The sequence below is a fragment of the Frieseomelitta varia genome, unplaced genomic scaffold (genome assembly GCF_011392965.1).
Source record: "Frieseomelitta varia isolate USP_RPSP 00005682 unplaced genomic scaffold, Fvar_1.2 scaffold_380, whole genome shotgun sequence".
In the NCBI taxonomy this organism is placed as follows: Eukaryota; Metazoa; Arthropoda; class Insecta; order Hymenoptera; family Apidae; genus Frieseomelitta; species Frieseomelitta varia.
The window spans coordinates 90,709-118,432 of record NW_025110124.1 but is presented as its reverse complement, the minus strand read 5'-3'; the positions used below and the strand labels follow the sequence as shown (position 1 = coordinate 118,432).

Below are 27,724 nucleotides of genomic sequence, written 5' to 3'. Positions count from 1 at the left end.
TGTATAGCTGTCATTTTCAAGATTTCTCACGATGACTATGAGAGGAGACAAAGGTGTCGATCAGTCTTCGAAACGCTCTTGTGTCGCAAACGTCGCGCTTAGGTTTAGGCAGTCTGTCCGCGTTGAGGAGTGATTATGCGTTGTACAAAGGTGTGTAATTCTCATTTGATCTCTTTATCGTCTCTCTGAACCTTGCTTAAACTAAAGAAGAAAAAGAAAGAAGTTTACACATAAAGTTCACACTCTCAGTGATCATTTTGCAAGACTATTGTCGGAACAGAAATTACTTTCGTAAATCTCGTTGCACATGGCATAAGAAAAATACGTTTATGTCAATTTTTTCAGACGACGAGAGTTTCACAAGTTTTTAGTAAATATTATTACAATTACAGGCACACAGGAAGTCGAAGCTTGATAAACGTAGATATAATAACGTTTTGTAGTTCGTTCTATTTATCAAATGTGGAACATCCCGCTGCAACTTAATCTAAATTGCGGCTGTAAATTCTTTTATTGATGTCTTAGCATTTTTTCTTTTTTTTACCTTAACACCCGTGTCTAGTCAACTCTTGATGTCTCAGTGAAAGACAAGGACAATATCAATGCAAAAGATATTGCCCCTTGTCTTTTGTGCAACAGATTTTATTAGTTAGAATTAAGATTATTAAAATATATGTGCCCTGTAAATATATATATAGAAATAGAGTTTTTCAACACACATAAAATAATGTAGAAAAATAGTTTTTCAACACACATTAATACTTTCCTATAGAGAATGTTGAATTGCAACGGTTAATAAAGCAAGAAGATATATAATTTTATGAGTGGTAACTCCTCCATTTGAAGAAAAAAATTATCACCCTCATTTTGTCACCCCTTCTGTAATAAATGATTTCTGTCACAACAAAGTTTTTTCATATCTTCAGAAGCAACTGAGAGACATTCAAGACAATCAATATGGTTCATCCTGTTGGAATAGCATAAAAGTTTTGGAATTATAAAAAAATCTTTTTTTTTTACAAAACGAAACAAATTTTTGCCTAGAGTCTACTTTTGTGTGCCATCAATTACTTTTTATGGTGAAATTATTAATTTCCATAATAAAATTCCAGAATAGTGTTTAATAATACTATTGTAATAGTATTACACTAAATTATTATTCATATTAATAATAGTAACACATTGTTAGTAAGATTATTAACACTAGAACTACTAACAATTAAAGCATAAAATTTCCATCAGAGACATTAAAGTCAAAAAAAAAAGAGAGAGAGAGAAAGAGGGAGGAACTTTATGATATAATGGAGTATACAATCTTTTATTTTATGAGAAATTATTTAAATCTTTAAAAATACGCTGCTTTACGTGAGATGTAAAATATGTTAGATATAAAACATCTAACAAAAATTATAAATTAGTCATTCCAACCACTTTGATAGTCCTAATGTTCATATCATCTGTAATGTACCTTCCTTAAACAGAAAATACATTTAATGCATTGAAATTAATGGACAGACGAAAATGGAAGAAAATCATTATATATCGATCAAGAAAGCCATTTCCGTTTGCTATTACTCGATGGAGTCATCGATGTTTTGTTCTTCTTTGCTATCAGATTAATATCTGGCAATAATTGTTGTTAATCACACCACACACGTTCGCACGAAAGCGCGAGAAAAACATTCGTTGATATGTCGCGGTTATGGGATTACGTAAACGACTGATTAGCAAAGAATTTAATCGACATCGATGGAAATTGCAAAATAATAGAAGAAAGACGGTCAAAGCCTTTTCTTTCAATTTTATACAGAGTAATTTCATCGACAGCGTGGAAGGCTCGTACAGGCTTTCTAAGATGTCAGCAAGTGGGAAACCAGTCGAGAATGGAGTGAGTTTTGGCTCTTACATTGGTTACTAAGATATCCACTGCTTTTATTAACTTTTACACCTTTACGAGAATTCTAAATTTGACTTTGAATTTGTAAAATTTACAGAAAGCTTCTCACAGTATAATAATGTTATTTTCGTCTACCACTAGTCTTGCTGTCGAGTTTCAAAAAAGGATTTTTACCTTTTCAGTCGACGACAGTCACAGTAGAGGAGAAACCTACGAGAGCTCAGTGGAGTAACAAAATGGAATTTTTGATGTCCTGCATTGCATTTTCGGTTGGCCTTGGAAATGTCTGGAGATTTCCTTACACTGCCTATCAGAACGGTGGTGGCGCGTTCCTGGTGCCGTACGTGATCGTCTTGTTCATTGTTGGTAAACCGATCTACTACATGGAGATGATACTGGGACAATTTAGCAGCAGATCTTGCATAAAGATCTGGTCCATCTCTCCTCTTTTCAGAGGTAACATGTATAATCCGATCAATCTTTTGTTTAAAGTCTGAGCATCACTGGTCACACAGTTCTAACAATTATCAATTTCTGATCTCTCTCAGGCATTGGCTATGGCTTGACGATCTCTGTTTTCTCAGTGGTCACGTACTATTGTTCTCTGATGGCACTGACGTTGTATTATTTGTCAGCTAGTTTCCAATCAGTCCTTCCTTGGGCCTACTGTTGGGAAGAGTGGAAAGATATCTGCTTCGACAGTGCTCCAACTGCTAACAACGAGACAGTAGCAAATATTAGTAGCAAGAGTAGCTCTGCTGACTTGTACTTCCGGTAAACAATCAAACATAAATCTCATACATGTATCGCAGGATTGCCATCTTATCTAGTTAAGAATGATAATTTTGTCAAAATTCTGCTACTAATAATTCTCCTACTAATAACGAGATATATTAGTAGCGAAAGTAGCTCTGCTACTATTGGTAAACAGTCAAACAATCTCACAATAAATATTGCAAGATTGTCGTTTTACCCAGTTGAAAATGATAATTTTGCCAAAATTCAGCTAACAATGCTCCTACTAATAACGAGATATACAGCAGCAAATATCAGTAGCAAAAGTAGCTTTGCTGACTTGTATTTCTTGTAAACAATCAAACAATCTCACAATAAATATTGCAAGATTGTCGTCTTATCCAGTTAAAAATTAAAATTCTATACTTTCGTTCATCTAGCAAGGTGGTTCTTAACGAGATTGGACTAGAGGAAGGTTTGGGACTTCCGTCGTGGCAGTTGGTCCTCGCTCTGTTTGTCAGCTGGGCGTCCGTTTTCGTAGTGCTGAGCAACGGCGTGAAGAGCAGCGGGAAAGCAGCGTACTTCCTCGCTATATTTCCATACATCATCATAATAACTCTTTTGATAAGGGCAGTCACGTTGGAAGGGGCCGTCGACGGAATAATATTCCTCTTTGAACCAACCTGGGAGAAGATCCTCGATCCGTCAGTATGGTACGCAGCCGTGACGCAGTCCTTCTTCTCCCTCGGTGTATGTTTTGGGGCTGTTGTCATGTATTCCTCCTACAATCGCTTCGACCATAACATATTGAGGTAATTATGATTCGTTCAGCGTTCTGTCTGATCCTAGATAACATCTGTCATAACATCTGAAGTCAACGATGCAAGGTTTATTTTCAATCTTGATCAAAACCTCAAGAACTTAGGTATCCAACAAGTGTAAAAACCCAAAACTTGGATGTATTTCTAATGTACAAATTTTAAACGAAAAATAAATTTTAAAATTAAAGAAAAACTTGAAGCTAAGCACATTTGCAAAATACAAAAATGTTGACAAGTTACAATATATAGAAAACTCTGCAAAAGTTTATAGTGTTTACAAATGCTTTTCGTTTAGAGATTGCACGGTAGTGACAACCATGGACTTGGGCACGAGCCTGATAGCAGGGACAACAATTTTCGGTATTCTGGGCAATCTCGCTCGCGAGTCTGACAAAGACATCAGCAACGTGGTTCGTGCCGGGACAGGTTTAGCATTTATCTCCTATCCGGAAGCCCTGGCGAAATTCACCGTGGTCCCGCAATTATTCGCCGTGCTCTTCTTCTTGATGCTGTTTATCTTGGGGATAGGCACCAGCGTAGCGTTCACCGCTGTCGTCGATAGCGTTATTAAGGACAGATTCCCCCATCTCCCAGACTGGAAGATTGCCGGTGGCGTTTGTTCCGCTGGCTTTCTCGTTGGAATCGTTTACTGCACGTCAGTAAGTGTGAACATTCATTTTCGACTCTCTTGACGAAATTACAGAAAGTACAATCTACAAATGAAAATAAGAGAAGAATGTCATAAGAATTTTGTTTGTGACAAAGCTGTAGGCAAATTTTGAACATGGCCTGAATATGTTCTGCGCCTGCAAGATGATGTAGGTAATTTGTAATTTATACAGCCAAAGAAAATTTACTAGTCGTTTGGTATTATTGGCCTTGAGAAATGTATTTTTCTCTCAGCTGTTTGTAGAAAAATAAGTTGGAACTTTTATCTGTGCGTTCAATCGCGATTGAATCTCTTTTCAGGGTGGACAGTGCATCTTAAACTTGGTAGACTATTTCGGTGGGACGTTCATCATAGTGTTCCTTGCCTCTTTCGAACTGGTCGCTGTTTCCTGGATATATGGTGAACCTTCGTTTTCGTTATAACTTCTCTTGACATTTTCAACAAATGTTGGTTGTTTTTATCTCCGCTTCATTTCCCTTGCAGGTGTCGACAATTTCCTAGACGACGCAGAATTTATGCTGGGCAACAGGCCCTCGTTCTACTGGAGGTTCTGCTGGTATTTTCTAACACCGTTGACGCTCCTCTCGATTCTTATTTACTTCCTCTGTGAACTGAAGCCCATCATGTACAATGACGAGTATTATCCAACATCCGCCTACGGTACAGCAAATTCTATAGCCTTCAGGGTGGGCCAAAATCCTACCAAAACAATAACAGATGTAGTAAAACACTTTGGCAATCAACATTTGAAAGAAATAATTTTTAAAACACAATGGAAGAAAATCATGTTCAAAACTTAAATTTAATTTGACATTGATGAAATTAGCTTTTTCTTGTATTTTGATGTTTGATTAAAAAAAAAAAAAAAAGAAAAAAGTAGGTGGGAAGAAACTTTTGCCCCATCCTGCATTGCCTCGACACGAATTTTGTAATGCAAAAGAAATCTTTGTTCGATCTATCAATCATCTCAATTGTCGGGTGTCTCGTTTTTCTGGAAATTTCAATTTCAATGTTTCAGTGGCTGGCTGGTTACTTTTGGGACTGGGGGTGATTCAACTTCCTATCTGGATGCTCGTCAGTAAATTGAAAAACAAGGACAAATCTTACTTGGATGTAAGTAACGAAAAATACATGTGACAGATGCTAACATAATTTGATAGTGAATGAAAAGAAACATTCCTTTCGTAGTTGCTTAAACCGAAACCCGATTGGGGACCAAAGGATCCCACCAAGTACAAAGAATGGAAGGAATTCAAAGACTCGAAGAGGATCGCGAGGATGAGCATGGACAAGAAAAGATCGAGAATCGTTGCTTTATTGATCGGAGAGGATTGACAGTGATCCGTGCTATCGAAAAAAAATATGTACCATCGATTTTGATGCTCTTTGCCTTGGTTTGTTGTCATCGTGCGCTACCAACGAGAACGGCGACATTTTATTGATTTAACGAAGACACTGTGTATCATAAATATTAACATCTTACTAGATACAAATAAATATTGAATTCGTATCTTGCTTCAGTGAGAACGTACAGACTTGGGAATCGAAGCAAGTTGAGAACAACGATACAAGATAATTAGACTGCGGATGTTTGTGCAAATTTGTATTTCTACGGACAATAACAACAACTTGGAGAAGTTTTTAGTCCCACTTGTTAAATGTTACAACAGGTACACTTCGCTCTGCATATTTCATATATCAAATGCACTCCATCTGCATCTTTTACACGTTTCAAAAGAATGTCTTAAAAATGCAGAAACACACGACAGTCTAAAACTACCGCTCGTAACGAGAGCCTCTTTAATCTTTCTTGTGGTCTTTACGAATCAAAGTGTGTATCAATTGAAGCCATTTAGGTTCCATCCTGGCGTTTCTCTCTTTCAAATTCTCCTCTCTGAAGCGTAGCCAATCCTTTCTGTGCTCGACTTCTCTGGGCCCCCATCGCGTCGTCGGCTCGAAAGATTTCTTCAAATTCTACAAAAAAACCACGATGACGATTCATCGGAATTAGAATCGAATGAATTAAGATGTAGTCGAAATGATGTCTGTATCTCTCGAATAAAGTTCATTGTAATATCATTGTAATAAATTCAAAAAAGGAGAGAACTGAAGTTGAATTAAAAACTATGTGTGAATTGATTTTCACGAGGTACCTGTAACAGCGGCAACTTCCTGTTCTTCAGCATTTCCACGATCATCCAGAATGGTATTTGGAAAACGCTGAAGCAAAGTATGACAACACCAGCCGCGTGTGCCGTGGCCGGATACGTTTTGTCACCGTAGGTCAACGGGGAAAGGGTGGCGACAGTGTAAAAGAATATCGTTATCAAAATCAACGGCGTTATCAGGAACCAACAGATTCTCCAAAAACTGCTTGTTTTCCTGTCCAGCATGAACTCGATGTCGTCTAGGAAATTTTCTATACCTGTTTAAACAGAACGTTTGATATTCGTTGGATCGTTCCAATCAAAACTTTTACATAGATCTATCTATAAATTGTATAGATTTTTTTTTTAATTTGATAGATAGACTTTATAAGATTTTATATAGATAGATTTTAACCCGGGATTACCCACTTGGGGGTCTAGGGGCCGGCATGTACCTGCAGTAGACCCCCACGTGGGTAATCCCGGGTTAATAAATAGATAATTGATAGATTTTTATTAGATAGAGAATAAATAGATTTTATAAGATTTTATATAGATAGATTTTGATTTGATAGATATAGACAGTTAGATTTTATAAGATTTTATATAGATAGATTTTAATAAATAGATAATAGATAGATTTTTATAGATAGAGAATAAATAGATTTTATAAGATTTTATTGATAGATTTTATAAGATTATATAGATAGATTTTAATTTGATAGACGTAGACAGTTAGATTTTATAAGATTTTATATAGATTTTAATTTGATAGATGCAGACAGTTAGATTTCATAAGATACATTTTATACAGATAGATTTTAATAGATTTCAATTTGACAGATTTCAATACAAATAAATGTATTTTAACGAATTTTAATCTGATACAAAAATTAATATTCGCAAGAATGTACAAACCGTATACCCAGGTCACGGCAGTGATCTCGAATGAAGCCAGAATGAACACGACGAACGACGTGCCATAGTAATCGACCAACGTCAACAAAAATTGTCCACCCTGCGATCAGAATTGATAATTATCATTGATCGATGAATGTCAAGTGTGATCTCTTGAAAGTCTCGAAAATATCAACTTCATTTCCTTTATCTCTCTTCGCCGATGATCGACAGTAAACAACGGTTTATTAGATATCGTACAAAAATATATATGTATCTATGCATGCGTCTCTGATAATTGATATCTCCAAAGTGCGACCAACACACATTCGTTGCCACGTGTCATCAAATCTGGTACAGGAACACATTTTCAATGTTTACATCGCTAATAGATGTATGTAGAAGAAAGCAAACATTGGTATCATTATTAAACGATTAATGCGTTCTTTGAGTAGTATGTCAAAAATGATACACGTGGCTCAAGTGGCAATGCATGAATGTATATAATTTTTACATACCTTCAATAATAATAATAATGAGATCATTTCAGTTTAATTTATATATTAATGCTGTTTCAATACTACTTCAAAAGTAGTTTGCTTGTAAGATTATTTTCAAATGGAACAGATGGTGAGTTGAAAGATTTGTTGAACTACGTACAGGAGTGACATAAACAGTGCTAACAGCGAATCCTACTGAACAGACGGAAACCACGATTTGCCACATCTTCACGTTCGGCAGCTTCTCTTTCAAGGCGGTCACTAACCCTGAAACCATTCCCACGATGCTGCCCACGCCGAGGACGAACATCATCACGAAGAACAGCACTGCGAATAACTACAATTAAACAAGGGCATCTTATGAAAGTATATCGTGTAAGGTTGAAAAAAAAAAAGAGAAAAAAGAAATAAACAAAAGGATCCTTATTGTATCAATACGAGATAAAAAAAAAAAAAAATAGAAAAAAAGAATCCTACGTGGACAGTTATTCGTTTTAGCATATTCGTTTCTTTTTACTTGAGGCACGAAGGTGAACTTCGCAATGGCATCGGGGTAAGAGATGAACGCCAGACTAGCTCCGGATGTAACCACTTTGTTAATATCCGTCAAGTTCATTTCGTGGGCGAGATTCCCCAAAATCCCGAAGATCGTGCAGCCGGCTATGAGACTCGTTATAGTGTCGAGACTAGTCACAATGAACGCATCCCTGAAAACAACGAAGCATTTTACAAAGCGTGCCCTCCACATTTTCTACGTTCCTATTGAAGAGTAAATCGAATAGTGTGATGTTCATCAAATAGATCAGGCATCATCGACGAATGTTTCTGTCTGTATATTTACCTGTATATGTTGTGTCTGAAGTCATTGTGCGACGAGTAGGTGATGATAGAACCGAAACAGACCGAGAGCGAGAAGAAACACTGGGTGACAGCCGCGTACCAAACAGTTGGTTCCAAAAGTTTCGACCATTCCGGGGTGATGAAGAAGAGGATCCCAGTCGCAGCACCTTCCAGGGTCACTGCTCTGATGAGGAGAGCCAGCAGGACAATGTATGGGAAAATTGCGAGGAAATAGGAGAATTTGCCGGAACTTTTTACGCCCTGGAACGTGATCAAAACAACGGATGACCAACTGACGAGGAGGCACAACGTTAACTTCCAGTCTGGCAGTCCAATCCCATCGTCGATGCTGTCTTTCTCCTGAAGCACCACTTTTCTAGATCGTCGTCGCCATGGAAAAGAAGAAATTCAAAGTCAGAGAACTTCGTACGAAGTTTGTTTCTCTCTCTCTTTGAAATTGAAACTCGAACTTACAGAAAGTAGAGCTCCGCGGAACTCTTGCGTTCTCTCTTGTCGAACAATTCGAGGAACGTGCTGGCGTTTATCGTTTCACTACCGGCCGTTTGGCTGGAATCGATACAATAGTCAGACCATTCGTCTCTGCACTTTGCCCACGGCAATTCAGACGAGAAAGACGCGACGAGAAAGAAAAGTGTCAGGGACATCAGCGAACTGTAATACGTCATTAACGCCACGGTCGAGCAGAACTGGGACCATCCAACGCCTATGGCAATAATTCTCGATACAGTGATCCTGATTCTCCATTGATAACAATTTTACTTCCCGCAACATAACATCGCCTCTATCGAAGAAAACAACAACTCGTTTTCAACAAAACGACATTAACGAATATGTGTTTCGAACGATCGAGAGATAATATAAAAATATTTAATTTTAATCGGTTTTATCGGTTAAAAATCATCTAATTACCACTAAACGCAGGCGAAATGTTCCACACCTTGATCGACGAGGACGAGGAGAATTGGCCGATGATCATCTCCAGGTAGTAAAACGGCTTTCCAACGAGAAACAGGACGATGATGTACGGTATCAAGAATGCACCGCCGCCGTTTTCGTAGGCAGTGAAGGGGAACCTCCAAATATTACCGAAACCTATCGACATCGCGATGCAGGACATTAAGAATTCTATCTCGTTGTTCCACTTGCTTCTCACTTCTTCCGTTCCTTTCGTTGTTTCTGAACATCTTGAGATCGATCCCCTTAGTTCCTCTTCGCTAGAAGACTTCCCTTTCTCCGTTTCGTCCTCGACGAACGCTGGATTTCGGTGGCCCTCGTCCTGTCGAAACACAAGCAAATTTCAAAATCATTTAAAATCGAATGATATTTCAAACGATCTCTGTTCGATTCGCCTTCTTTCTAGCGTGAAGTGCGTGCTTTTTTTGTAACTTTAGAGAATTTTTTGCAAAGGAACTATTTAAACCATTTGCAGTCAAATCGACAAGGTTCATTTCGTACGTGTTTCGACGACGTTTTAAAATTATTTTAGGACAAAGAAAGTTAGAATTAGCGCTGCAATGATCGTTTTTGAAAAAAGGTCGTCCATGATTCCGGCCGTTCTGCTTGTCGGAAATAAAAAAAAAAAAAAACGTGAATGTCCCTTAATTAGTATGGCTATAGCAAGTACCAAGGCCATTCTGTTTGTCGGAAATAAAAAAAAAAAAACGTGAATGTTCCTTAATTAGTATGAGTTTCGCTATAGCAAGTACCAAGGAAAAAAGAAAAAAATTAATAAAAGTAATTAAAAAAGTGACACTTTGAAGTTCGATTATCGATTTTAGTCAAACTTCCTAGAGGCCTAGAAAAATATAGAAAGTAAAATAAAAAAAATAAAAAAAATAAAAAACGTGGAATAAAAAATTTTTTGGTTGATCCTGGTAGGGGCTATAATCACACTAAGTTTACGAAACGCGTACTTCAAATTTTGAGTCAATTGGTCAAGCAGATTTCGAGATATCATGGACACCTGTTCTGAAAAGCATCGTTTCCAGAAAAATGCCTTTAAAGTTTAGTATTGCGGTGACAATGACGCTGGTCGTCGCGTCCTTCAAGCCACCATAACTTCATTAATTTCAGGAGTTCACGATTTAAGGTTACAGAGATTTTTTTTTTAAAACTATATCCTTTAAGAATATGCCAAAAGAAAAAAGAAAATCGATTTTTTTTCACACTAGAATTAAAGTACAGAAGTTCCTCGCGAGGATTTTCCTCCATTAGTTTCGAATGATAATTCGGCCAGGTCTCCTAATTTTCAACGAATCCTCGGGAACCACGTGTACGTTATTTTTTTTTTTTAGAATACTTGCGACAAAGTATAATATCGTGAGTAATAAAACTACGCTGCAGTAAAACCGTCCCGTCGATAGATAGCGATAGAATTAGAGTTTAAGCTCTCTGGAATTATGAGACGATCGTTATCGCGTGAGTAAAATCTCGTTATCGCGAGTGCACGTTATGAATATCAAAGTGTGAAATTTAACTCATTTCTCCCCCCCAAAAAAAAAGAAAAAAAAAATTTCATTACATAAGTTACTCGACGAAATTTCACAAGAAACGTATTACGTACAGAGAGATTGATAACGTTCCCTGAATTTGACACAATTTAAGAGAGTATTCGAGATACATTTATGTCAATATTGGTGATACAATTATGCCAATTCGTTCATCATCTTCGACGCGTGAAAACAGGAATTAGCAAAGGAGAGATCAATCACTATTTCACTGTCACATTTCTCATTCGTCGGACGAACAAGCGTCTCACAAATTTCGATTAATTATCTCACCGATCGTTACCGCGTTTTCCATAAACATCGTCGAGGATATCATTATCACTCCGTTTTCCCTTTTTAGAATGAAAAGAATCAAATCAACGTCCGATCGTTAACGAACATAATCGCCCATCCATTGTTGCACGACGCACATTGTACTTCCACGAAATATCGAGAACAGAGGGGAAAGAGTCACGGTCCCGATCGCACTCACCATTTTTCTCTCCTTGTTCGCCTTGTTGCGCCGACGACGAAAAGAACAAAGAAGAAAGAAAAAGAAGAAAGAAAGAGAGGAAGGACGACGTTAAAAAATTATTTAGATAGAGAATATCGGGAACGTGATTTCGTCTTGCGCCGCGATCGACATCGCCGTGGCTTGCTCTTCTAATCGCGGTTATTATACGTATGCCGATATATTGTACCCCCGACGAATAACTCGGTGAAACCTTGATTGATAAAACGATCGTGATCTCAACACACAGATTACATCGCGGTTTCGTGTATATAAGCCTGAGATAACGATTGATCCGCAAGGATATGAGGCAGTGGCGTCATTATACAAAAATTGTCGCGCCGCATATTTTAAGGGGAGAAAGAAGGGGGCTTTCTTCACTTGAACATTGTTCGAGGTGATGAAATGTTTGTCAGCATGAAACACTCGGTGAATTGATTTTCATCGTGAAGTTGGTGTCGAAGAAATAAAATGAACGTGCGAAAGGATCGTGACGTTGAGAAGAGCATAATCATGGAGCGCCAAATATATATTGTTATAAATTTGATGATAACTTTATGTGAATAATAATTTAACGACAACCTGATGATCAGTTTAATGGTAACTTTATGTATCAGTTTAATGATAAATTTAATGATAATTTTAATTTAATTTAATTCAATTCACGTACTTCTGATCCTTGCCCTTCCGCTTCGGATGACTTCCGGTTTCTTTGTGCACAGTTACAATGTTGCCATTAGATTACAATTCCTTCTTTTGCCCAAAAGTATTGAACTAATATAATATGCCTATATATAGACTAATATAATATAATATAATATAATATAATATAATATAATATAATATAACTATAATATGCCTATATATAGACTAATATAATATAACTATATACTGATATAACTATAATGCCTATATATAGACTAATATAATATAATATAATATAATATAACATAATATAATATAATTAAATACTATGTACTAATATAATATAATATAATATAATAAACTATAATATAACTAAATACTATATACTAATATAATATAATATAATATAATATAATATACCTATATATATATATATATATATATATATATATATATATAGGCATATTATATTAGTTCAATACTTTTAGACAAAAGAGGAAATTGTAATCTAATGACAACATTGTAACTATGTACAAAAAACCGGAAGTCGAAAGGCAAGGATCAGAAATAAATTAAATTAAATTAAATTAAATTAAAATTATATATATATATCAAATACAACTAATTTTAAGTGATTAAAAGTAACTAGACTCAGCTGACTATCTCTAACTTTACATTACATTACTTTGTTCTATAATTATAAACGTAAACAGGACAAAAACAGAAACAAAATGAGCTAAATAACACGCTTGATAATAAGCCTAAATTAACGAAAAATCTTTGGTAATAGTTAACTTTAATTTATATATTGTTTATAATTTAATGATAAATTTATATAATTTTATATATTTATATAATTTTATATTATACATTTTATAAATAACATGCAGCGTAAATTTAGGACAAATCTGACGATTGGCTTAATTATCAATCATCTGAAATTCAATGTGATCAGCTGAAAGAGATTCTGGAGGAACGTGGTTTGTATCGTTACGACTTGAAAGAGCGGGAACTCGACGAGATCAACGAAGGGACGACACGAAATAGAACAGTTTGGTAATGACTGAAAGGGAGGAAGAAGAACGCGTGGAAAAGATTGAAAAATTCAGAGAAGCTTCGTCATCTCGGAAAGAAGTCGAGGAATTCCCGCGCGAAAGATGGACGAGTCCGAAGCTTCGTCAACGTCTTTTTAAAAACTGGCTTCACCGAGAAATTTCACAGGTGAGTAGGAAAAACGAAAGAAATTTCGAAAATATCGACGACATGAAATGAAACAAAAATTAATTTTACAGCGTTTAAAGAAAAAAAAAACTACCGTTTTTAGACTTCTGAATGCAATGGGCTTTACTCTCGACGAAAGAAGAAGAATTACGAAAATTATGGAATTTGGAATTAGAGTGTCCGCAGGAAGTCGATTCCTCCATGTCTTCGACAACGAAGAGGAATACTTGTCGTCGGACAGTCTTTATTTGAAATATCTGCTCAGCAAACACTTGACACACGCTATTCGAGAAATGATCACTAGGAAACCTTCCAACTCCGTCGAATATCTTGGCCACTGGCTCTTAAATTACAAAGTCGATTGTTCCAAAGTTCCCTGCGACTCTCAGATTTGTCAACTGTAAAAATTTCAGATCCGCGAGGAGAGAGAGAGGAGGAGGAAGGAGTTCGAGTTGGAGCTGATGATCGAGAAGGAACGCAACTTGCAGCTTGATTCTATTTTTTTTTTTTTTTTTTTTTTACGAAAAGTAAAACTCTTCGTCTTTGAAAATTGATTGTGAAACAGCACGAGGAAGAGGAGGTGTCTGTGTCGATGCAGGAAGAGGAATTTCCCGATGACTGGAGCTTCGTAAACGACGAATAATTGAAAATTCATTAATTACAAATTTCTATAATTTGTCGCGCTAGACTAGTTTAGAATTTATTACACAAGTATTGCCTATACGTACATGATGGTCATTCAACCACATAATTGATGACGATTAATGATAATGGCAAATTGAAAATAATGCAACGAAAGAATAAGTTCAATTCCAGCCTCTAAATGCTGCATAAATAATAATAATTACACTCATAACAATGAGTTAGTTGAAATTATTGATTGTCGTAGTTGTTTCATTTTCATAAAATTATTGATTATTCGCAGAAACAGGATTTTACTTAGAGTTGATGAATTACAATTGATTCCAAATATATACCAATACGAAAGAAGAACAGAACAAAGAACTAATTTTCACGGTTCGCAATTCATATTTAAATACTTTTGATTCGGCGACGCGAATAGAAACATTCGGTGATAGATTGAGAACAATAGAACACACATTGCAACTTGGAATGTGTTATTAAATTCCAAAGATGTTCCCATTTTCAAGTATCAAGAGCATGAAAACAGCTTTAACCGGTCGTCTGAGGAATCCTTGACCGTTCATTCTATCCGTGTATGGAATTCCCCGGCTTATACGGCGAGGAAGACATTTCAATAGAAGAAGTCAACCAACGACACTCGAACGCAAATGTGTACAATCAATAATAATGAATCGTTGTACCAGTTTTACGGCCACTCGAGAATTTGAATTTTGCTACTTGTCAAGCTTTGTTCAGTGTTCACAGTAATCAGTAATTATTCGCAATGAAAATACAAAAATCTTTATTATTGGCTGATACTTAATAAGCTTCAGATAGTAAGCTTAACTTTGGAAAGATTGCAATGTTAAATCACTCTGTCGGTAAATAATTACAATATAAAAAATAAAAGTTACTTTAATTAAATTATAAATATAATATTTTAATATTATATATTTTATATATTATATAACATTTTAATATTATATATTTTATACATTATATAACATTCTAATATTATATATTTTATATATTATATAACATTCTAATATTATATATTTTATATATTATATAACATTTTAATATTATATATTTTATATATTATATAACATTTTAATATTATATATTTTATATATTATATAACATTCTAATATTATATATTTTATATATTATATAACATTCTAATATTATATATTTTATATATTATATAACATTTTAATATTATATAAAATATTTTTATGCTGTATTTAAAATTTTAATATAAGTTGTATTTAAAATACTGTGATATTTTAAAATAGCTGACAATGAAATTGAACGTTTTACTTGAAGAAAGAAATGACTGTTTGTCAGCTTAACATAATAACGAACAATGGATGAATATACGCGAACGAGGAAATTTATTGACTGTAAATTAAATCATTGTAGTAAAGTAACCATGAAGATGCAGAAATAAAAGACATTGACGATTTAGATTTCCTTTTCTATTGTTGTATAGCTGGAAATGTGGTTAATTTTAGTACTGGGTGTCCTGTAAATCACGGTACAAATTATTAGTTGATAAATTACCTAAACACAATTAAAGCTAGATACAATGTCTACTTGTCACTTTCTTATCTAGTTTATTAGTATCTTATTTAGTTTGTTTTAAGAACGTGTTGATAGATAAATAATAATAATAAACAAAATCCCGAAATTGTATGTAGTTACGATTTGTAGTGAGTTCTATATCAAGTGAGACAATTGTCAGTTCAGTGCAGATGTACTCGACTAATTTTCAAATGCATTTTTCTCGAAAACGAAACTCCCGACGCAATTTTGTCATTCTTGACTTTCACCTTATTTTGAGTCATAGAATCATCCTGATCCAATTTGTACCACAACTCATTACACTCTGTATAGTAATAAACTCTGGTATTCTGTGACGAATTAAAAGGAATCTGTCAATCACAATATCTGACAAAATTCAGATTCATTCAATTTAATTCATAGAAAATTTATAGAAACATTTATACTCTTGAGGTAGATATATATATGTGTATATACTGTTTCCATTTGATCGTTCAATTTGATTTCTTTCAAATCATTTCTTCACCATTCACCATTCTTCTTTCCCATTCACGTAATTGTATCAAAATTGAATTTTAATATTAAATCTTACTCGACACACATACGGACAATACGAAAGAACTTTTTACCAGGTAATTGCAATCGGTGTTAACCAGTTTCCGGCAGATACAGCTGGTTCACGGTTCACTTTCACCTGCACAGATGTTCTTATCCCTTAACTACCGTCGAAGGTCGTTCAACACACGAATTTCAAAACTGCACGTTGTAGTTACAATTAGTAAATTCGTGTCGAACTCCATTTCGAGTCCTGAAGAATTCTGTTCACGATATAAAATTCTGTGTTTCACTCTTCAAATGTTAAAATCCTCGCCTTTGAGCCTTTTGAAAACAGTCTCACTTTTTTCTTTTTTTTTTTTTTGAGAACAACATCTCTCAAAGACAAAATTTCATTCCATATTTTTGGCTCGTCTTTGATACTGCAACAAAGTGTTAGATCTTTGAAACGTTGTGACAATTAAGGACGGTAGAGAAACAACCGTTTGGTTGATCTTTAGTATGAAATTCATTTATTTCGACTTCTTCTTTCAGCGTTCTTTCGTGTTCAACTATGACTGCGACAGTTCGTGCAATTCACATTTATCCTTGATGCAAGGAGAAGCTCAATGCAATCAAGTAGCATTCGTTAAGCATTTTTTCCCTCAATCCGTGGATTTTATTTCTTTGTTTCGTTTATCCTTGCATCTCAAAGTCTTCGTAAATTCTACTCTTACAAAAGACAAAGCCCGCCATTTCAAAATGGTTTAAAAAAAACGGAGTTTAAGAGACTTCATTCATCTTTGTTTACTGTAATACGGTCATTTTGTCCAATTTTTACGATATAAAAAACTCCCGAGTAATTACTCGCGATACACGAAGCGACTCATTGGAAACTCATTACAGAAAAAGAGAGGAACGAGTCGTCTGAAGAAAATGAAATGAAACTCCGTACGCTACGAGAATCACACCGCATATCGTTCGAAATATCTTTTCAAACTCAAAAATTGATATATCTGTTAGAGATTCAGTGATCGTTGGTAATTAAAAATTGATCAAGATCAGAGGTGATACTCCTGATGAGTGACAAACTTTTACACAAGGAAGAGAAGGGACAGAGAACAAATAGGAAAGGAGTAACCATTCTCCTCCCCTCCCCCCCCCCCCTCGTTCGCGATCGAGTTTAGGTTCGCGATCCCTACTTCGATTACCTTTCTGTCAGCGTGGCACGCAGTCGAACGTGGGTCAGTAGGAGTTCGATGCACGTGAAGGTGACGTACTTGTCGCGATCGTTGCCATAGATGTCACAGTGTTATAAACTCGAGGTCCTCCGCGCGTTTCAGTTCGTTGAGAATCACTGTCCTAGTCGGATATCCGGTATTCCTCCGGGACTCCCCGTCACGATTTACCTGGCGAATCGATCAGGATGAACAAGGTATCGTGTTCTTTTCTTTACTTTGAACGACAAACAAGGAAAACCTTTTACCTCTGGTGATTTGACGATTTTGAAGGGATTTGTATAGGTTTGTTTATGGAAAAAGGAAGCTCTGAAAGGAGTATAAAACCAAAGCGAGACGTTCGTTCACCGAAGTTAACAAAGTGTTCGCTAATAAATGAAACGAATTTCCATTTAGGTTTCATTTCTTTCATTTCGTTGAGTCTGGAATTTCTGTGATGAGTGCAAATACAGGAAGAGTTTTAGTATACTTCTACCTGAAATTGAAATTCTTCTTATGACACAGTATTTACAGCCGTTTAATTTATTATAGTGATGTGTTACTGTTTCATTCATCTTTGTTCTAATCCTTGGTCTAATTCTCTGAACGAAGATTAACAAAATGGACGGACATCAAATTTTAGCGCTTTATCTTCGCTTTCGTACATTCTGTATGTACGTGAATTATTTTCCGTGATTCTTGGTTTGGAGGTGAACAAGTTGCAGTCGATGACGTAGTCATTTGGCGATCACATTGATTGAAGCGGTTGTAACAGCCAAGGTGAAATTTAATTGTCATACTTTTTTCTCTATCAGCCGCAAGATCTCGTTAATTAAGAGACATACGCAGCTATGTAACCTGCGGCTGTGAAACGAAAAAAACTTGAAGAAATATCAATTTACTCTAGACCAAGTTTCGCTACGTCTCGTCAAGGAACAGTGCATAATTTTGAAATTATGAAACTGGATCGAGGTTACTGAGAACGACGCTGTCTGTCTCACTCTGTTGGAAATAGATGATAGCATCTAACAGGCCATACGATCAGGCTAGGAAAATTGTGAAATGAAAAGGTACACCTCGGCTTGTGAAAAGGTGAAAGGTGCACTTTAATTGATACCTATTGTTAAATTGGCACTTGGTCGTTGGCCGAAATGTAAATATTTGCAAATGTTTACAAACGTTACTTGCCACTGTAAGAATCCTAAACGATCATTCTGCTATAAATAAATATCATTTTCCACTTTTCTCTCGTTGTCAATTTTACGAAAGATACTGGAAGAACAGTGAAACATTCTGCTATAAATAAATATCATTTTCCACTTTTCTCTCGTTGTCAATTTTACGAAAGATACTGGAAGAACAGTGAATAAATATGAAAGCGGGGGCACGATCGCTTTCGTGATTACACAACGTCACCACGAAAAATGTCTTAAATAGACCGTGAAAGTTTCTTTCTGTTACTTTCTTCTTCCTTCTAGCTAAATTTCTTTCTCAACGATCATTGTACGAAATTTTTCCCGTTGCCTTTTAATCGGTAAAGGTCTGTCTTAAACGCGACCCGTTGAACGCTACCAGTGGAAGAAGCGTCCTTATAATGAGATGAGAAGTTGCTTCACTGACGGATCACGCGATGTGCCCGGATGTTACCGCAGACGTTTAATCGTTTAGAAATTCCAGTAACGCATATTAACAACTCTGACGTTAAAATCGACTGTGTGCAGAGTCATTCGACCAGGCTCTTTCTGCGAAAAACAAGGGTGCAGAAAAGAAGAAAATAACGAGTTTCCTCTTGGACTTGTTCATCCTCTCACAAAAAATTCTGTCCATTTGATACTTTACATATGAATGATTTTCATTCGGGGAATCTTTCTGCACTGCAGAGCTGTAAAGAGAAAATTGATATTTTAATTGCAAACACACTTGACACAATATAATATTTGATGAAGCGATGCGACATTAACCAAGAGTATAAACGTTTTCTGCTAACCATCCATTCGTGTGTAATTCTCCCACTATACCTTTCAGGGACAGATGTGAGGTAACAACAACAGTTAGAAATCGAATCGGCATGCTAGATTACGATACTTACTTTTTTGTTGTTATTACAGATAATGAGACACGATACGCAACGTACAAACGTAATTGCGTCATGTTAATTGTATCGATCGTTTCGAAGGATGGTTTTCATATCCTCACGATATTTCATCGATATTTTCGTGCACAGAATACGTTGCGTATGTTTCACGATGATCGAGCGTTGCCAAGGTATGCAGGCCCGACACAATTAATGTTTATCAGTATATATGATATCATGGTACAACGTGCATAATTGTTGTACGAGAGTATATGCATCGTACAATGTCATGCATCGCATTACTCGGCCATCCTCCTCGTAATCGACGAGTTGAAATGTTAAACGAAGCATTTTAAAGTTGTCACTTGTACGATTTTAGCTGTGCCATTAATAAACGATTAAAGGACATTAGGCATTAATTCTTTATTTATCGCTGAAAATCGCTTTATTTATTTTCTCGGTACTCACGTAGGTGTTTATCCAGTTTAACATACTTGAATAATTTCCTTGATTCTCTGTAAAATGTTGCGCCAAATAGACTGAAGAATACATACACACGATGTCAAACAAACCGTTACAACGTTGTAACAGTGCGGAGCCTCTTCTATCCTGTCTCAGTATTTGAATGTTATGTTACCAGGGAAAGAATATCTGCTAGTAAAAATCAATATTAATGGTTGTTAATAGTGTAATTAGGTCGAATATTAAGATTTATTATTCAAAAAGTAAAGGAAGAGTCTATTATGCGTCCTTATACTATTATAAGGAGGAATTTTCAGACAATCTTGTCTCCCTTGGAATAACTGCAACATGTGAAAGGTAATGGCAATTTAGTACACTCTGTGGCTAGAGATACATACATATGTATGTAATCCGTAAACTCGTGTGTAGTGTAGTATTTCAGACTATGGAAACTGTCCATGCAAAGTAAATAGCAATGCCTTCGTGTGACGATTCTTTCGAGCCACGTACTTAACGACCACACGGTGTATTTTACAATATGATCATACGTAATTTGTTTGGAAGATAATCGAACGAAACGTTACATAAATCATTGTTCCATTGACATTAAGGAGCTATATGTACGTGAACGTTATATAGTCGTGTAATCATTTCTTCGTAGCAGGGACGACAAAACGCTGCTTTCATTGGAGACGATGGCCACGCCACTACTGATTTTCAACGTCCCGCAACAGGTGACGATGAAAAGGTAAATAAATATCAATGATCCCAGGTGTATCTCAGAATCTCAAAGGAAAATATTTTCTGATTTTCAGTTTCGTGATAACAACAGCTCCCTCGACTTTTCTTATGGAACTCAGCACGATCGTAAATTCCCACTTTCCTTGTCGCTCTCGGAGGGAACAGTAAGTTCGCTGGGATGTTCGAATTTCTTTTTGGAAAATGATTCCCTTTGAAAAAAGAAAAACAAAAAAAACGAGTCTTTTCTTCTCAAATTTTCCCAGACTGTCGCGGAAAGCCAAACGGAGAGAGATACTTGGGGCAACGGTTTAGAATTCTTGATGTCCTGCATCGCCATGTCCATAGGTCTTGGCAATGTTTGGCGATTTCCATTCACGGCCTACGAGAATGGCGGCGGAGTATTTCTAATACCTTACATCATCGTCCTGTTTCTTGTTGGCAAACCGTTTTATTACCTGGAGATGATTATGGGGCAATTCTGCAGTAGATCCTCGGTGAAAATATGGTCGGCAGGTGTGCCATCCTCCTTTAGTAAAAACATAGATAGTATATAGTAAAACAATAACATATATATGTATGTTATAATATATATAATTAGTATAAGAATATATATAACATATATAGTATAGTAAAAACATTGGAATCTTGGAATGTGAAATATTAAGAATATATATAACATATATAGTATAGTAAAAACATTGGAATCTTGGAAATGTGAAATGTTGTTACATTCGTGTGAAATGTATTTTATTACACTATATATGTAACATATATGGTATAGTAAAACAGTAAATAGTAATAATATATATAGTATAATAGTATAATAAATCATAATAATAGGTAGAATATATTTAAAAACATTGGAATCTTGAAATGTGAAATATTATTACGTTTGTTTGAAATGTATGGAAAAATTGAATTCTCTCAGTTTTGAAATACTTGCGCCTGATGGAGAACTTTTTGCCAAAGGTGTATTATATTTCAGAAGTACGTTATATCTTTTTCATTGATAATAATAGATATAGGACGAAATATATTTTCCTCGCAACCTGAAAAGAATTTAATATCTGAAAGTAACTGCTCCCGTTTTACAATTGCGACACAACCTAGTGTCGCGATGAGCCAAGAATGTCAAAGTTTGAGCAGGAAGTGCGAGATTCAAGACCGGTCTCGCAAGTTGAAGTCGTTTTGCTACCTGAATCGTATATACCGGTATATATACATACATCGTGGTTTAAGTCAGGTTTAAATCATAGCTTAAGTTATACATCGTAAATCATTGTTTCCATTCGAGTGCACCGATCCGGAATTCCTTATACTTTTACGACACATCAATCGTTATCGATAAAGAAACCTAGTCTCCTTCCACAGTCCATTGATAAGCACTTCTCTATTCAAAATTAGTCTTGCTTTAGAGAAATTGATTACGAGAGTAATTATACCATATTGGCTTTTTGAAGGCTATTCCATTTAATTCCAATTATAAACTTAAAACTTGTTGTTAGCGTTCATCCATTTATAATTTTTGACTATTGAATTTTTCTAGCGCCTGGATTTCGAGGAGTTGGTTGGGCACAAATGTTCTCTATGCTCTCAGTAGGGACATACTACTGTTTCTTGATGTCGATAACACTTTACTACCTGGTCGCAAGTTTTCAATCGCCGCTCCCTTGGTCCACATGTTTGCAAGAATGGGGAAATTTTTGCGCCGATTCAGGAGGCTCTTACAACGTTAGCAAACAGAACAGCACCAACATGACTATGAGCTCTGCCGAGCTTTACTTCAAGTAAAACGTTTTTCGCAGCCTAACTGCAACATTCATCATCGTTATCAATAGTTGAAGTATTTGGAATTTTGTTATATTTAGGTATTAGTAATATCTGGAATTTGAAAATAGAATTAAATGTCAGAAGTATTTGAACTATTTAGGAATTAAAATATTTGTAAATTTGACGTACAATCAGAGTGTCTGGAATATTTTGAACTATATTTAAATCCATTGATATCTAATTGCAAATATATAATCTAATGTATGAAACCTTGATATTTCTAACCATGAAATTACAGAATGTTGAACTATTGCTACATATTAAGAACTATGAGATTACAATAGTTTGAACTATATATTTAAATCCACAGATAGATCTAATTGCAAATGTAATCTAATATATGAAACCTTGATATTTCTAACTATGAAATTACAGAATCCTGCTAAAAAAAGAAAAAAAATAATAGTAAATTCATTTCTTCTCTCTCGTCAGAAAAATCGTGCTGAAAGAAAAGCAGAGTATCGACGACGGTATCGGACTGCCCGACTGGAGTTTGACGATTTGCCTGTTCGTCGCATGGGCCTGTATTTTCGCTGTCTTGGCACGTGGCGTGAAGAGCTCAGGGAAAGCGGCCTATTTCCTCGCCATCTTTCCTTACATCATCATGATAAGCTTGCTGGTCAGAGCGGTTACTCTGGAAGGTGCCGTGAACGGGATCATTTTCTTCATAAAACCGAACTGGAAGAAGCTATTCGAGGCACACGTCTGGTACGCGGCTGTTACACAGTGTTTCTTTTCACTGTCGGTCTGCTTCGGTGGTGTTATCATGTACTCGTCGTACAATGACTTCAGACATAATATATACAGGTTACTTATTGACTTCTCTCTCTCTCTCTCTCTCTCTCTTTCTGTCTCTCTCTTATTTTTTTCTTTTTTTATAAAACGATAGTTCGTTAGAAACAACTAGCAATGATTTCTATTAATTTCTTTGGTTTCTTCTTAGTTCTCAGTTTTTCTTTCATTATTTTCATTTTCATCAGTTCTTCACTTGAAATTCGATAAAAAAGAATTGTAAAGAACGTGCAACTTGGAAATGATGACAAACTGTTGGATCAATAGATATTAAAATAAAAAGCTACATCAAAGTTAAGAAATAAGATTCTAAAACATCATTCTACTTAAGTAACTTGTCTGCTTAAATCTTCTTTGTTTCAATTGATTATTGAATATGATAATTTAGAGTATCCTACTTTGGATATCAATCACTTCACTTTCCGCAGATTTCTGCACGTTTCAGTTCCCCATGCAATGGAACCTTGATAATAAATTAAAAACAAGAATTACAAGAATTCTATCGTTAAAGCTCTAATTAAAATCGTTACTCGAGAAGAAAGCACACCATCCACCCGGATTTCCATTAAAATTTCCACCTCTCTCAAGATCACTTTGAGAACACTTTCTTTAGTGAATACCAACGCTAACCAAGCAATTGAGCACTATTGTTTTATCATGATGACCGAATCTAACCCGTAGGAAACCTCAGCGTAAATTTACATTTTTCTTTCTTACCTGTGTTTCGCTTCAGAGATGTCATAGTTGTAACCACGCTGGACACGTTTACCAGTTTAATGGCTGGTTTCACCATTTTTGGTATCCTTGGGAATTTAGCTCACAAACTGGGCATCGAGGATGTCAGCAACGTTGTCCGCGGTGGAACCGGTCTTGCTTTCGTCTCTTATCCAGATGCCATTGCGAAGTTTACTGTTCTGCCTCAGGTAAGGAATCTAGTGCACGTTCAATTGCTGTGTAACCACAATGCTTTTCCACTACTCCGAGATAAAGCATTAAAAGATTTAAAAAGATAAAAGACGTACCGAAGCGTGGACAGTTCTTTCCAGCTATTTCTGTTTTTGTCATGTTGACCTTCATTATGCAATGATTTACCAAGAAAGTGAAATATTAAATCGTCATCTATTGTCCACTCGGACTCTGTTTACTTTATTGTGTCGCACGAAATTTAAAAATTTGAGGCTCTGTTATTTTTACCATTCTCTCTCATTTTTATCACTTTGTGAATGATTGTGATTACAAGGACAGTTCCAGTTGTTTCACCGTTTATCGATAAATTCGATTACAGTTAACATTGAAACAAATTAAATTAAATTAATTAAAATCGCTTCAGCAATTTTCTTCGATAATTTTCAGTTCTTCTCGGTACTCTTCTTCTTAATGCTCTACGTCCTCGGGATCGGAAGTGCAATCGCGTTGGCTGGTGCTCTCATCACTATTATCAGCGACCAGTTTCCAAATCTGAGGCACATATACATAGTGATCGGCACAGTTACCTTTGGATTTCTTGCTGGAATTATTTACTGCACGCCTGTAAGTCCTTTTCGTTCACGTTAATAATAAATTGGTAACCTGATCGATTTATCCTTTCTTTTTTTTTAATATTATGGACTTCAATCTATGTCAATTTCTTTGTTTTAATTATACACTCAATATAATTGATAATTGTGTGTCTCATTTTCTTGAATCATTTTCAGTTTATAATTCTCTTGAATCTTTTTATATTATACATAGGGTGGTCAGTTCATGCTGGAATTAGTCGATTTCTACGCTGGGTCATTCGTAGTGTTCATTTTGGCTACTCTCGAGATAACCGGGATCTTCTGGGTGTACGGTTTGGAGAACTTCTTGGACGACGTGGAATATATGTTGAAGAAAAGGCCGTCGGCTTACTGGAGAGTTTGCTGGGCCATCGTTGTCCCACTTTTACTGGCTGTGATCCTAATTTATACCATAGTCACCCTGAAGCCCCTGACTTACAGTAACATCTCGTATCCTAACAGTGCCCACGGTTTGTATTATCCTTATTATTATTATTCTTGTTATCATTATCCTTGTATTATTATATTGTTATTATGTATTATCCTTCTATTATATTTGTTATTCCTTCTCTTGATTTACGAAACGAAGACTTCGTTTTCAATGCAGTTAAATAACAAATGCATATATTTTATATTTGATGGAAACGTCAATGATCTATCGGACATGACCAACCTCAGATTTTCTTCTTTTCTAATAGCTTAAAAAATACAAGTACTAGTATTGACTTATGTTTCAAACACAATTGTATGTTATTTTAATTATTAATTGTACATTGTATGTAAAGTAGAATATTTTGATACGTACATATGTTTGAATGTTGTTCTACTCTACTATTGTTCTAATTCAAAACTATAGTTACACATTACTACAATTGTAGGACAAATTTTTTTTACTAATTTCCTGCAGAATTACTAAAGCTTCGTACTTTGTAGAATCGTTCCCCAGCAATCTAATGATTTTCAATTTAGAGAGTATTGAAAAGGTAGTAGAAGCTGATCAAGTGTGTCATAATTTACAGCGGCTGGATGGACACTTTGCGCGTTTGGTATACTGCAAATACCCTTCTGGATGATTTACACCATAATGTCGAAAAGAAATTTAACACCCGTCGAGGTTCGTACGATTAATCGATGATTTTTCTCTTGTCTTCTTCGTATATAAAAAAAAAAAAACTATGTAATGAATAACAGTAATAAAAAAATTTGAATCTCAATTCTCAACACTGAGCCAACACTAACAAAGACTAACTGGCGGCCCTTGCCTCTACTTTCCTGATCGCTAGTGCTAAATCAAATTCGAAGTGGAGGGGGTAGCGATCAAGAAAGTAGGGGCAGGGGCTCCCATACTGCAACAGAACCATTCGAATTGAGATTTAACAAGGAAATTTAGTAAATTAATAAATTTCACAGATGATAAAGTCTGCCTTCGTACCTTCGCCGGACTGGGGACCGAAGAATCCCAAAGAACTGGCTTCCTGGCGCGAGTTCAAAGAGACCAGAAGGAAATTACGAGAGAAACGCGACTGCTCCAGAATCAAACAATTCGTCTACGTGATGCTCTGTTGGGAGGATAAGCTCATCTAACGAAGAAAATTCAAAAGCCCTGATGCAATTTCCATTCGAAATCGATACCATTCTTTAAACAAATTCGACACAACGCATGGACATTATGTGGATTTTTCTTGGAAATCTTGCTTTCGCTCCACGAATGAAACATAGTCGACGAGTCGTTAACCCTTTCGTCTTTACACGCGAAAACAATCAGTATTGCAGTACTTTTAATATCTTTTGAAACCTTTTAACGCGTCCGATTGCGAATTTTGCTGTTGCATACGTTGCAGTAATTTCGTTTCCTCTCAATGAAGTTAGTACTAGAATACTGCTGAATTAATTGATATTAACTCTTCGTAGGCAATCTGAGTCGTTCACGTCACCGTGTATTTCTTCAAAGCAAATTTTCATTGTTTCTGAAAAACGTCGTAAAAATTTTATTTAAAAATTGATTGCGTCATTAGAAGTAGTAAAGGTTTCATCGAGCAAAGCGTGAATTTTTCTTCACATTTTTCTACGAATAACACACGATAATATTTGTGTCTACCTGCAGAGAGTTAATTGATATTATTCATCCTGACAACCTAACTGATCATTTTAACGTGAATCTTTTTCGTAGAAAGTCTTTGAAGCTGAGAGGGTTAAAATGACGATGATTTAATATTTAATGAATTAAATACGCACAAAGATAGAACACCGTTTTTGGTGTTACAAACACAGTATTAAATATGCGTGCTATAACTGCATTTAGAAACTTTAATTTATAAGCGAACGTAATTTTATTTATTAACGTTCTAACACGCCTAATAACTAACTAATATTTTGTATAAATAGAAATATTAGTAAAAACAGATCAATGTGTGATTAAGAGAAAGATCTGACGCTTAAGCAACGATGAATTGAAGAACTACATACATCAAGTGAAACGATCAAAGTTAAATAGTTGAAAACTGATTTTACAAGTAATTACCATAACTGTATGTATTCAAACTAATTGTTGAAATCGCAATGTCCAAGAAGTAATATAATCTGTCATATAGTATAATCTGTTTAAATGTATTATTTCTTTAATTGTTGAAAATTATATGTAACAACTATTTGGTTAAATCTTACCTTGAGTTTGAGCGAAAAATGCACGTTTTATTTTAAAAATTCACAACACAAACACAAATCTAACAGCTGTTCATTGGAATGTTTACCTGAGAATTTCTGGATAATATTTTCTTCTTTACAAAGGCGGTGTGCTTCGTTCCGCCATTTTAACCGCCACTTTCCAGTTAAAAATCGATCATGAGATCGATTACGTTCGAGAATCGTAGGAAGTGTATTCCGTATTTCGCCGTGTAGCGGCGCTGTATTCACACGAAATGCTAACTTGAAATAAAAAATAAAAAACTCTAGTTTAAA

At 35.5% G+C, this 27,724-nt stretch overlaps 4 protein-coding genes across 9 annotated transcripts; 3 read left to right on the top strand and 1 right to left on the bottom strand.

The window, feature by feature from the left end:
• Positions 1-52: 52 nt before the first annotated feature.
• LOC122531218 (sodium-dependent nutrient amino acid transporter 1-like) lies at positions 53-12,622 on the top strand. Of its 3 annotated transcripts, XM_043658963.1 has the most exons (11): positions 53-150; positions 1,811-1,888; positions 2,080-2,353; positions 2,446-2,671; positions 3,073-3,444; positions 3,749-4,112; positions 4,423-4,522; positions 4,607-4,783; positions 5,142-5,236; positions 5,312-5,483; positions 12,592-12,622. In XM_043658963.1, exons 1-10 carry the CDS (start codon positions 136-138, stop codon positions 5,456-5,458), a joined length of 1,848 nt encoding a protein of 615 aa, XP_043514898.1. In that variant the 5' UTR covers positions 53-135; the 3' UTR covers positions 5,459-5,483; positions 12,592-12,622. The 3 variants fall into 3 exon arrangements, with proteins under 3 accessions (XP_043514898.1, XP_043514897.1, XP_043514899.1); XM_043658962.1 differs by lacking the exon at positions 12,592-12,622 and having other exon boundaries at positions 5,312-6,248; XM_043658964.1 differs by lacking the exon at positions 12,592-12,622 and having other exon boundaries at positions 101-150; positions 1,811-1,889; positions 2,074-2,353; positions 5,312-6,248.
• LOC122531215 (sodium-dependent nutrient amino acid transporter 1-like) lies at positions 5,712-18,470 on the bottom strand. Of its 2 annotated transcripts, none has more exons than XM_043658960.1 (9): positions 18,465-18,470; positions 9,438-9,737; positions 8,982-9,231; positions 8,509-8,883; positions 8,185-8,374; positions 7,828-8,004; positions 7,189-7,288; positions 6,277-6,548; positions 5,712-6,097 (listed from the first exon to the last, which is right to left on the bottom strand). In XM_043658960.1, exons 2-9 carry the CDS (start codon positions 9,643-9,645, stop codon positions 5,924-5,926), a joined length of 1,746 nt encoding a protein of 581 aa, XP_043514895.1. In that variant the 5' UTR covers positions 9,646-9,737; positions 18,465-18,470; the 3' UTR covers positions 5,712-5,923. The 2 variants fall into 2 exon arrangements, with proteins under 2 accessions (XP_043514895.1, XP_043514894.1); XM_043658959.1 differs by lacking the exon at positions 18,465-18,470 and adding an exon at positions 11,508-11,691 and having other exon boundaries at positions 9,438-9,804.
• Positions 12,079-13,858, top strand: LOC122531226. 2 transcript variants are annotated; one of them, XM_043658975.1, is made up of 3 exons: positions 12,079-12,125; positions 13,072-13,391; positions 13,463-13,858. In XM_043658975.1, the coding sequence occupies exons 2-3, from the start codon at positions 13,230-13,232 to the stop codon at positions 13,793-13,795; spliced, it is 495 nt and encodes a 164-aa protein (XP_043514910.1). In that variant the 5' UTR covers positions 12,079-12,125; positions 13,072-13,229; the 3' UTR covers positions 13,796-13,858. The 2 variants fall into 2 exon arrangements, with proteins under 2 accessions (XP_043514910.1, XP_043514911.1); XM_043658976.1 differs by lacking the exon at positions 12,079-12,125 and having other exon boundaries at positions 13,022-13,391; positions 13,495-13,858.
• On the top strand, positions 17,320-27,724 carry LOC122531214 (sodium-dependent nutrient amino acid transporter 1-like). Of its 2 annotated transcripts, none has more exons than XM_043658958.1 (11): positions 17,320-17,547; positions 20,530-20,613; positions 20,681-20,770; positions 20,870-21,119; positions 22,153-22,393; positions 22,869-23,243; positions 23,962-24,151; positions 24,582-24,758; positions 24,960-25,236; positions 25,786-25,880; positions 26,177-27,724. In XM_043658958.1, exons 1-11 carry the CDS (start codon positions 17,539-17,541, stop codon positions 26,348-26,350), a joined length of 1,962 nt encoding a protein of 653 aa, XP_043514893.1. In that variant the 5' UTR covers positions 17,320-17,538; the 3' UTR covers positions 26,351-27,724. The 2 variants fall into 2 exon arrangements, with proteins under 2 accessions (XP_043514893.1, XP_043514892.1); XM_043658957.1 differs by having other exon boundaries at positions 20,527-20,613.

What these genes read in the sequence shown, in the direction of transcription:
- LOC122531218 (XM_043658963.1), top strand. An exon ending in TTATCCAACATCCGCCTACG is followed by an intron (nt 4,784 to 5,141) that starts GTACAGCAAATT and finishes TCAATGTTTCAG; the next exon opens with TGGCTGGCTGGTTACTTTTG. An exon ending in AGGACAAATCTTACTTGGAT is followed by an intron (nt 5,237 to 5,311) that starts GTAAGTAACGAA and finishes TTCCTTTCGTAG; the next exon opens with TTGCTTAAACCGAAACCCGA.
- LOC122531215 (XM_043658959.1), bottom strand. An exon ending in CATTTCGCCTGCGTTTAGTG is followed by an intron (nt 9,232 to 9,437) that starts GTAATTAGATGA and finishes TTATTGCCATAG; the next exon opens with GCGTTGGATGGTCCCAGTTC. An exon ending in TCCGCGGAGCTCTACTTTCT is followed by an intron (nt 8,884 to 8,981) that starts GTAAGTTCGAGT and finishes ACGACGATCTAG; the next exon opens with AAAAGTGGTGCTTCAGGAGA.
- LOC122531226 (XM_043658975.1), top strand. Translation starts at nt 13,230, where the DNA reads ATGACTGAAAGGGAGGAAGAAGAACGCGTGGAAAAGATTGAAAAATTC. An exon ending in TTCACCGAGAAATTTCACAG is followed by an intron (nt 13,392 to 13,462) that starts GTGAGTAGGAAA and finishes TTAATTTTACAG; the next exon opens with CGTTTAAAGAAAAAAAAAAC.
- LOC122531214 (XM_043658957.1), top strand. An exon ending in TCTGCCGAGCTTTACTTCAA is followed by an intron (nt 22,394 to 22,868) that starts GTAAAACGTTTT and finishes CTCTCTCGTCAG; the next exon opens with AAAAATCGTGCTGAAAGAAA. An exon ending in GTATCCTAACAGTGCCCACG is followed by an intron (nt 25,237 to 25,785) that starts GTTTGTATTATC and finishes CATAATTTACAG; the next exon opens with CGGCTGGATGGACACTTTGC.